The following is an 11,235-nucleotide window of genomic DNA, read 5'->3' on the forward strand; positions in this document are numbered from 1 at the left end:
CTAAACTTTCAGAGATTTACAGAAATCAGCAGACTCAATTCTGAGAATTTAGAGAACCATTTTAAGTTTTTATCTCCTACTACTGTAATTATCCTTTTCTCATTTTCTTGTTTTTAACCTTGGTTACTTTTGTTCATTTTTCTTCCATTTATCTTATTCTTTCATCTGGATTATATTTTGTTCATTCCCATTGTGCTTTTGAAATCCAGCTATTTCCCTCTTCATGTAAACTAGCAGTCAAAAGTTTGGACAACACCTTCTTTTTCTTTATTTTTACTACTTTGTACATTGTAGATACATACTGACGAAATCAGCTATATGAAGCAAGATACATGGAATTATGTATCAAAGAAAAAATGGATAAATAACTAAATAGATAGAAATATGTTTTATATTTTAGATTCCTGAAAGTAGCCACACTTTGCTTTGTTGACAGCGCTGCAAACCCTTTGCCTTCTCCCAATGAACTTCCTGATGTAGTCACCTGACATGGTTTCACTTCACAGGTGTGCCTGTCAGGGTTCATTTGTGGAATTTCTTGCCTTCTTAATGGAGTTGGGATCATCAGTTATGTTGTGCAGAAGTCAGGTTGGTAAACAACTGACAGGTTGAGAGATTCAATCAGCTAAGTAAAGAGAAACAACAGTCCATCATGACTTTAACTGAAGGTCAGTCAGTCCTAAAAATTGCTAAAACTCTGAATGTGTCCCCAAGTGCAGTTGCAATACCCATCAAACACTAATAGCAAATAGCTGCTAAGCTATTTGACCATAAAACCACGACTAAGGAAAAGCAACTAGCAGAAGAGATTTGTTTGGGCCAAGAAACACAAGGAGTGGACATTAGACCAGTGGAAATCTGTGCTTTGGTCTGATGAGTCCTGGCCTCCAGTCACCTGACCTAAACCCAATGGAGATGGTTTGGGATGAGATGGACCGCAGAGTGAAGGCAAAAGGACCAACAAGTGCTCAGCATCTGTGAGAACTCCTTCAAGACTGTTGGAAAACCATTTCAGGTGACGACCTCATGAAGCTCATGGAGAGAATGCCCAGAGTGTGAAAAGCAATAATCAAAGCAAAAGGTGGATATTTGGAACAATCTACAATATGAAACATGTTGAGGTATTTCACACTTTTCTGTTTACATAATTCCATCTGTGTTCATTCATAGTTTTGATGCCTTCAGTGAGAATCTACAATGTAAATAGTCATGAAAATAAAGAAAAAACATTTAATGAGAAAGTGTGTCCAAACCTTTGACTGAGAGTGTATATTATCTTGGATTTTTCTCGCCCCCCCCTCCAGAGGGACAGCTGAACCACAGTTGAGTCTGCAGATATTGCAAAGTCTGATCAGAAAGGCCTCAGTGTTCTTTTCTTTGCCGAGTATTTAAAATGACATGTTTTAGGGTTCAAATGCTTCAGCTCAGCTAATATTAACTGATGCTCCAGGGGTTCAGGCTACAGGTTATTTCAGGACAGCAAGTGGAATTCCTTACAATTTATGTGCATCCAGCGACACACACAATGACCATCGTGTTGTGACTTCTTCTTATCCAGAGTTTGTTTCAAACTGAATCCAGTCGCCTTTATTATGAAACGAACATTGTATTTTATATATGCAACTCAGTGTTCAGTATTGTGGTTAGACGCAGAAATTTGCAGACCCTGTGTTATCTGACAGCGGATATGCCATAAAACTTAAATAAATACACTTTTTTTTTTTTTTTTTTTTTTACATCTTACTAAAACTCCCAGACACATCCTCCCATTTCATACAGTCCAGTAATACAATATTTATTTTCAATTTAAGTGTTACATTTTGAGCAACCAAGTTACAGTTGTCTTCAGCCACAAATTTAATGCAGAGAAAGTGAAAACTGTTTCAATAATGGTTGGAACAAAACAGAACCAAATCTGATTTTACAGATATATACATAATGTTTATGTACATATACTGTTACACTACACTAAAGATGCTTAACAGTTGAGACACTGTTGTGCAGAGGTTTGTGAGAAAACCTGGAAAAAAAACAAAAAACAAAACAAACACCTTTGTATCGCAACAGACAAATTGTGTAAAAGACTGAAAAATTATCACTGAAGGAAGAGAAACAGAAAAGGTCAGTACAAACAGAAACCTTAATCATGTATCAACTTTGCTGTAGGAATGCAGAGAAAAAGACACGTCCACCCACACTGCTGTCATGAACTTGTATTCAGGTGACCAAATAAGAGAGAGTAGTCTCACAGCTCTGAAAGGGGGAATGATGGGGATCTTTAGAATTTGTTGTCAATAACTAGACAGTATGACAACAATTATGCACTTTTTGTTTTCTGGTAGTGTGGCTACATTATATACAGTACAAATACAGGCAACTTCATCTTGTTCTCACATACCAATTTTTTTTTCTCTTGGGGAGGGGGTTAAACAAAGTGGTTCCTTTCTCAGCAGCATCCACCTGATGAAGTCTTGACAGTAGTGCCTGGAGTCAGCTTGACATTGGGCTTTTCCCCTCCTCCGGCTGTGGCCCCAGGGCCCATCCTCTTCTTGATTTCAGCAGCCATGGTCATGAAGGCCTGCTCCACATTTGTGGCGTTCTTTGCACTGGTTTCCAAAAAGGGGATTCCCAAAGAGTCTGCAAATTCCTGGATACACCAAAAAGACAGATGACAGAGTTAGAGTCACTTACCTAAGAAAGTAGTGTGTGTGTCATTTATACATATATGTATATGACTGACACACACACACACACACACACACACACATACACATACACACACCTGCTCTGCCTGTCAGGTGTCAAGCACACTTTATGCAATGACTGATTATGGGTCTGAAGGTAAGGTGGTTTGCCTGTTATCTCTGTGCACCATTAATGTAAACTATGACCCCAGGGGTTTAACCACGTTTCAGGGAAACCCTTATAAGTCACTTATTCATTTGGGATTTTGTTTATGCAGCTAAAAGCACCCAAACTACTTCGCTAAGGTTCACAGAGACAGTTCCGACCAAGGGCTCTCTGAAGTGCATTTCTCATTAGAGCCTTACCTTAATGGTAATCTTAAATAAGTAGTCATTCAATGAATGACCTGTATGTTACACTAACCTCAAGACGGTATTGGCAAGCTACGTGAGGAAACTTTACCTTTGCTGTTGTGTAGTCCACCACTTTCTTTGTCGTCAGGTCACACTTGTTCCCAACCAGTAGCTTGTTGACATTTTCACTGGCGTAGCGGTCAATCTCCTGGAGCCATTGTTTGACATTATTGAATGACTCCTGGGACAAGAAACAGATAAACCTGAGCAGTGAGGTTTGAACTTTGAACATTAGACAGAAGATAGGGATCTATTCACAGGCAACATGATTTCAACTTAGCCAGTCATCAAATGTGTATCAAAGAGGAATGCTTTCTCATTTCTCTGAGGACAGCGTGGCTACACTATATACTCTGATTAACCCCATCTTTAATGACATTCAGCTCATGAAATGGAAACACAGTGGTTGGCTTATTTCTTTGGACCTCAGGAACCCAGAAACAAACCAGTCAGATTGTGTTTTGTCATTTAGACAGTAGGATGATTAAACGTAATAGTTTATTCTAGGCAAATTATCATGTGCTGTTGAAAAACATGCAATTGTATTGCATGTGTGAATTATCTGTCGTTTGACTGACCTGATCTGTAACATCATACACTACGATGATACCATGAGCACCTCTGTAGTAGCTGGACGTGATTGTACGAAACCTTTCCTGTCCCGCTGTATCCCACTGTGAAAGGATAAAGAGTATCCGGTTGATAACTGACTTTGCATGAACACAGACACAGAGAACACACAAAATAACAATACAATTATCTCTACACTGAAGCACTCACTGGACAAGAATTTCTAATAGCAACAAAAATACAAGAATACAAGCTTCCTGAGTTGTTAGGTCATCCACTCTTCATGTGGTTTGTAATTAAAGTTGCCATGTTCTTGTTTTTCCTTCTTGTGAGTATGCATGCACAAAATGAAATTAAAAATAGTGTGTTTGTTCCTAATATAGATTTTTCCACTGTTGTCAGTAATCTAAAAAAGTACTGGGCAGCAGCTTGGAAACAAGACGTACCGGGTAAGTTGGACTAAAGAATGCACCGTCTTTCATACGATAAGAAAATAATAGGAAATTAACACACAGTTATGGGCAGACTAATCTCTTAATGTTTCTTGTTGCACAAATTTCCAAACACAGACATGAAAATGAACTGAAAGATGGTGACTGAAGGACATGAACATAAGACACCTTTGTGTAGCAGGAGAGTACTTACAATCTGAAGTTTAATGGTCTTTCCATCTAATTCTATAGTTCGTATTTTGAAATCCACACCAATAGTGCTTATGTAACTTTCTGTGTATGTGTCATCCTGCCAAAAGAGACAAAGTTAATTAGATAATTCATACATCTTGGTCACTTTGTGCTTCACACATATATACACACCCATCCGTGGCTACTAACTCTAGGAAATAGTAGCCAAGGCGGGGCTGCTCAATTATGGCAAAAATCATAACTTGTTACTTGAGGCAATATTAGGATCACAATGAACAAACAAGACTTTCGTAGTAGGACAGAGGAAGCTCAGGTGTCCCAGTTTTAGACTGAGACATAAACACAGCTTACATTTTCAAAACCTTACACAGGCATGTGATGTGATCTGTGTGTATCAGGGGAATGGTGCACACAGGCTGAAGGTTTTGTAGTGAGAGAAATGTTACTTGTAGTCTTTGACATTTGCATGCATGGAGGAATTTCTGAGTCGTGAAGCTGAAGTTACTAAATTGTGCATAAACAGGTTGAAAGTACACATTTGTAAAAAAGTTTTATATGTGGTCAAAACACTTTGTGTTTGTGTACGAATTGGAACACTCACTTGTGAGTCCTCAAAAGTTACACACAAGTCAGTGTACACATGTGTAATCTTAGTTTATGTTTGTGGCTCATTTAGTGTGTGTTTGTAACACTTCTGAGGTAAATTTCTCCCCATAAGAAAAGGTTGCTAAATTTATCAACTAAAACCAGAGTTATAATCAATATGAATTCATCACATTCACTTTTTCATTCACTTTTTTATTTTTAGAAACGCTGGAAGCCAAAATCGTAACTTTGAGTAATGATTGCTCTACCCTAAAACTGCAGCATGTTACAATGAATGTTACAAACAAGACAGTTGTTTTCATTTTTAAATAAATACTTTTAAGAAACTGCAATAAGTTAATAAAACTACTATTGTGCAGAATGATTTAAGATTGAAAAATGTTTTCACTTGGACAAAGGACTGCATGAAACCACTGTGACACTGAGACAGTTTAAATCACATGGACTTAAAGAAACACCCTTTATTTGCTATTGGGGCAAAACTTACTGCAAATCGAAGAAGAAGGCAGGACTTTCCAACACCAGAGTCACCAATCAGGAGTAGCTTGAATAAATAGTCACTGCAAGGGAAGGGCACAAATAAAACCTCTAGTTTGAAGATATTATTCATGCTGCCATAGTAAGGAAACACACAAGAACCATTCAGGATATCATGCTTCTTATTCATAAGGTTGCTCTGACCAATACTTCAGTGTCAGTTTCAGTTCCATCTAAACATCTTCTTAGATGAAAGGTTACATTTTATGAGCAAAGGGAAACAAACAAACAAACATACATGACAAGCATCCCTGCTGAACTCACCCACATTTACAGAAGTAAGCGTGCTAACGCCTCTTCTCCATTAGTACCAACTCAGCTCGACTTAACTCGGTTTTAGGGTTTTCCTTTAGGTGCTAGGTTTTAGTTTTAGTTTCTACTCAACTGGGGTTCAAAGTGAACCAAGTCAACTTGAAAATGTGATGCCGACAGACTGTGTGCCACCGACTGGCCGATCACTGGTGTCATTCAATGAAACCACCTGTGGCGGGACGTGGTTTGCGATGCTGCTGCAGGTGCAATGGAAGCACCTGGGTGGCATCTGCAATCACGCCTCAGCCGGCTTAAAAGTTTGGAGTTTTGAGTCAACGTTGTTGTTATTTTGAGCCTGCAACGGGAGCGCTGCAGCTGCGTGTGTTTAGCAACCGTAACCGTGGGTTAATAAAGATGATCAAAATGCCACTGGGTCTATCATGCATGTTTACAGTGGTGCTGAAACCCAGGATGGGGGGCACAGCAGACCCACAACTGGGCCGGCAAGGCGAGGAGCTGGCCTGAATCGTGGCCGAACTGGCGGCCACCAAACGGGAGCAGGCGACCCGCAGGAAGAACCAGATTGAGCTCAACTTGCAGTGAGCTGCTTGCAGAAGATGGGGGCCTGGCTGCCCAGCTCCGGTCCTGGCTGGCACCACCACAAACCCTACCAGTGTGCTCTGACGGCGCGGGAGTGGAGGAGATCCGGTCGGATCTGGCGCCTGTGCCAGCCCCAAGGGTGCGACCAGCCAGCACGCAGCCAGCACGCAGCCTGCAGCAGCGCCCGTTCCCACCCCTTGCGTGGGAGCCGTTGGGGCTCAGCAGTGGCCAGTGCTAGGGCTGTGCGATATGACCAAAATCTCATATCCCGATATTAAGACATCTATCGTCCGATAACGATATAAATCACAAAAATGTAACATTTTCTGTAAATTCTGTGAATCTCGGGCAGCTCGACTTGCGTGAAGTGTTTCCAGCTGGGCGTCGCGTACCTGGAGTCGAGTGTTTTAACTGATGCATGAAACGATACATTTTTAGACATAGGTTGTAACAGCCGCCGTTTTCTTTGTGAGTATTTATTACACAGCGTGCTGCGGGGAAAAGCCTGTTCTAACGTTTGAGTCTAAGGTTTATTTTTTAGCACCTGACGGCTCTTTTTTGCTCCTCATCCGTAAATACTCTGCATCTTTCACGTGATTCAGTTTATTTTGAAAAGTCTCAACAGGATCTTGAGCTTTATTGTGAAAGGTTTATGTGGAAAATAAACAAGCGGACACGAGGTGGTTTTACCGTCGTTGTTGCTAACGACAACGCATAAAAACAAGCGCTTGTCCGTCCGTAGTGTGGTTATATTAAATATAAGAGAAAGAGAGAACTTTAGGAAATTAATATAGCCACTACAGCGACCATCAAAATAATGAAAAAATATTGCCGTAAACAGTTTATTTTGCGACACCACGAAACAAACGATAGCGTAAAATGAAACGATAGACGTTTTTATATCGTCATCTGATATATATCGTTATATCGAACAGCCCTAGCCAGTGCCCATTCCTGCGCCCCGGAAGAAGGCTGAGGAGCAACCGTGGGGCCAACCAACTCAGCCCGAGCCGGAGTGCAGAGCACCAGAAGCGCCATGGGAGGAGCTGGGAGTGACGGAAATGCCGCGCGGGGAGCTGCTCCAACCGGGAGAGGCAGTGGCGGAGGCGCCGTGGGAGGAGACTGAGGTGCCCGTGCCAGGGGAGTCTGCGCAACCTAAGCCCGAGGTCGGCAGGCTGAGTAGACCGGTGTCAAGCATGCTGGTGTGGTGCGGTGTGCTTGATGCCTGCCCAGCTGCCCGTGAGCCCCGGCTCACTGCCACGCCTGCTGCACCGCTGCTTGCCACATGGGTGGCCCCCGGTCCAGCTCCGGGGCTGCCGTTGGATACGTGGGCGACCCCCGGACCTACCTCAGCACCAGCGCCACTGGATGCGTGGGTGGCCACCAGAACGGACATCTCCCTGTCTCTGGGTAGATCCCCGGCCTCAGTCAGGCGATGGGGGTGTGTGGCGAGGCGTGGTTTGTGATGCTGCTGCAGGTGTGATGGACGCACCTGCATGGCATCTGCAATCACGCCTTGCCGGCTTAAGAGTTTGGAGTTAACGTTGTTGTTATGTTGAGCTCGCAGTGGTAGAGCTGCAGCTGCGTGTGTTTAGGAACCATAACCGTGGGTTAATAAAGATAGTCAAAACGCCACTGGGTCTATCATGCATGTTTACACCACCATTTTTGAAACCCAGCAATGAGAGACATGGCTGCACAAAAAGCCATACACCGAGCATCAGGTAAATCATCGCCTCAACATCCTCAACTGTGTTGTGTTATTGCCACATACAAATTACGTCATGGGGCTGCGTTGCTTTAACAACCCCACACACACTGAGATGGTGTTCATTTGTAATGGTAAATGACTGAAACCGAGTAGTGTAGCGTCAAGTAGGTACTAGTGGAAGAAGTACATGTAACTGTGTGACTTAACACATGAAGCCAACTCTCAGGATCGATAAATGGACTGGTTCTTAGATAGCTCTTTCTACTTTACCTGGGCTCTCAGATCGCTCTATACAACATTCCTCATTCACACAAGCACTTTTTTATATGCAAATGCTTTCACACACATTCACACTTTGACAGATGCATTGAAAAGCAACTTGGGCTTAGTATCTTGGCACAGCCAGTCATCGAACCACCCTGTGTGAAGTTAACTGTAGAGAGTGGGTAACAGACTCCATTTTCATTCGCCAACAGGCCAGCTGAGGCACAGGACAAACTACATACTATGGGTAGAGAATTCAACCCTTATCAACCAAATGAATCACCTTAAAAAATGCAACAAAGGCAGGTTTGAAATCAAACTTTAAACTTCAGGCTTCAGGTTTTTTTTGTTTCACCCATTTTAACAGAGACTCTCCAGTACCCTTCTTATACAGCACCAAATCACAAAAACAGTCCCCCAGGGTGTTTTATACTGTAAGCTAAAGACTCTCAATAACACAGAAAAAACCATCACAATCAGACAACCCCCTATGAGTAAGCACTTGACGACAGCGGGGAGAAAAATCTTCCTTTTAACAGGAAGAAACCTCCAGCAGAATCAGGATGAGGGAGGGGCGGCCATCTGTCAAGAGTGATTAGAGGAGAGGGCAGGAAGCCACTAGAAAAAGATATTCAAAAAGGGCCTATGTCTTATGTATCTATATACTAAGAAACTAAAAGAAGACGTTGGGTATGGGTGTGCTGCAACATTTATAATATCAAGTCAGGCATTAATTTTGTCAAACCAATAAATGTACTTTAAAAAAACAAAACACAACAAAACATTAGGTCTGTGCCATCTTGCCCACTTACAGGGGTACAGGTTTACCAGCTAAAGCTGTAATCTCCAAGTATCATCACATTTCCCTAAAGTCCCAAACAAACAGTTTGTTAGCATGATTAAAGTTATTAATGTATTCTTTTACTACTTTTCAGATTGCTTGTAACAACCGAACGTAAAGCAGTTACCCAGGGTGTAGCTGAAGAGCTGACGTTATATAGATCAGTGTTGAGAAATGCTCTTAACGGCTAAATTAGCTCATTTCTGAAATAAAATTTCTAATAATTTTCAATTATTATTTTCAATCTGTGGATTGTTGATGAGACACTTGCATTGGAACATAAAATTTAGCAAAGTTATTAACAATTAATAATTTACCAGTGAATAAAATCAATAATAACCACAGTCAGTCTGTCAAACAATTAGCAAACTTTTTGATATTTCATGAACAGCAACAGCAAAGCATAAATGCACAACTTTATTCTCTCAGTCAGTTTTATCCTGCTTTTGAAGACTTTCTCAGTTCTTTACTTTCTCATTGTAATAAATTCCAATCATTCCCTCTTCGTTAAGCCTGTGACTATGAACAATGGTGGTTCCTGTGAAAGGCTAACTGCCCTGCTCAACACAACTCTGGCAGCAAACTGACCAGAAAAAAGAATATGAAAAACTTTTGGGTTCAAACTATTAACTCCCATTACAATCAGTCTCCTTGCTTAAAAGAGTCAAACTGTGTAATTTAGACCTTCCTAAAGTAGTTGCTTGACATTTTAACCAGAAAGTCTGTATTCATGCAAAGAATTTCAAGTTTTCTTGTAACCTGGGGTGAAGATAAATTCTTATCATTTTTAAACCAATGAGCTTGACCCAAATATCTAGCCTATAACAAGAAAGTGAATTACAAGATTAAGGAATCAACTGAGGTGTACATAGTTATTACTTAACTGTCACTTTGAAAACTATACTTTTAAAATATTTAATAGAAGCTCTGTGTAACAGCTTATTAGAAAGAGGAAAATCTCTACAATCAGCCCATGTGAACATTTACAAATGAAAAACATAAGACTGATCCAAAGCTTAAGGAACTAATACTCAAAATTGCAGTGTGGAAGTCTCTCCTGTATCATGTGACCAACACATGACTGGGACTGTGAAAGGAGCGTTAAAGCACAATTAGGCTATAAGACTGAAAACTGACTCGTAGACATCAAAGACGAAAACCAACAATTTGCACGTAAACAGTGGATGCATTCTGCCACAGCACCTGCTGTATACAATAACCAGATCAGCAACAGGTCATGTATGCTAAGGTAAATTATTTAGGGAAACGTAATGACAAGTTGATAAATTTAGCAAAAATACGGGTGATGGCTCGATAATATAATTTTAACCAGATTAAAGAAGCTGTTAAGCATAACAAAGTTGTTACTTTTTCCTTCCTGCATCTGAAACACCGGGAACCAACACCAGAGTCTCTGCGGGTGCTGGCCTAACAGCTGGCTAGCACTGTGAATATCTATAAGACCACTGCTTCATGTGAACATAGACTGTTAAGAGTACAGTATCGGCCTGGACACACATGGACATTTCGGCTAGGGTCAGCTGATGTTCCTAGCTAACCTAGCTCAACTGCTAGGTTACAACTCAACATCAAGTTATTTGCCAACGCCAACTTACTTGTTAGCGCAGCGCTAGTCTTAGCTAGCTGACCAAAATGTAACACAACTTTATGTTTACGTGTAAGTATGATACTTACTATTCTGGATTCATTGTTGACTCGTTGAATAGTGTATCTCTTCAAGTAAATGTCCCCTTTATTTCTGTCTACAGATAAACAGCGTTCGTTACGACTAGCTTACTCTGGTTCCCAAACCAAAACCGGTTAGCTGTTTCTCAGTAAAAATCCAAAATGGCTGCAACTTCCACCAGGAAACAGCTAACATTAGCCAACTGTGTCAGCCGAGTCAGGGGTAACACAAATTACGAAACCCGCTTTCACGACCTATATTTCGTTTTACAGCGGTAACGCCAAGGTGAACAAACAGGTGATATGGGCAGACGTCTGGCTAACCGGCCTTTTCTCTCCCTCCAGCTGAGTATGTGTCGTTACCGCAACAGCGAACTGTCAAGCTCCGTAGGAGGGATTACATCATTTAGTGAAACGTGGCAAAGA

General features: G+C 41.3%; 1 protein-coding gene across 2 annotated transcripts; it reads right to left on the minus strand.

Moving 5' to 3' along the window:
- Positions 1 to 1,764: 1,764 nt before the first annotated feature.
- Positions 1,765 to 11,235, minus strand: LOC100690603 (ras-related protein ORAB-1). 2 transcript variants are annotated; one of them, XM_019366357.2, is made up of 7 exons: positions 10,819 to 11,235; positions 5,406 to 5,478; positions 4,314 to 4,409; positions 3,677 to 3,772; positions 3,148 to 3,279; positions 2,399 to 2,647; positions 1,765 to 2,253 (listed from the first exon to the last, which is right to left on the minus strand). In XM_019366357.2, exons 1-6 carry the CDS (start codon positions 10,830 to 10,832, stop codon positions 2,447 to 2,449), a joined length of 612 nt encoding a protein of 203 aa, XP_019221902.1. In that variant the 5' UTR covers positions 10,833 to 11,235; the 3' UTR covers positions 1,765 to 2,253; positions 2,399 to 2,446. The 2 variants fall into 2 exon arrangements, with proteins under 2 accessions (XP_019221902.1, XP_013120473.2); XM_013265019.3 differs by having other exon boundaries at positions 1,767 to 2,647.

This window comes from Oreochromis niloticus, linkage group LG13, assembly GCF_001858045.2.
Source record: "Oreochromis niloticus isolate F11D_XX linkage group LG13, O_niloticus_UMD_NMBU, whole genome shotgun sequence".
Taxonomy (NCBI): Eukaryota; Metazoa; Chordata; class Actinopteri; order Cichliformes; family Cichlidae; genus Oreochromis; species Oreochromis niloticus.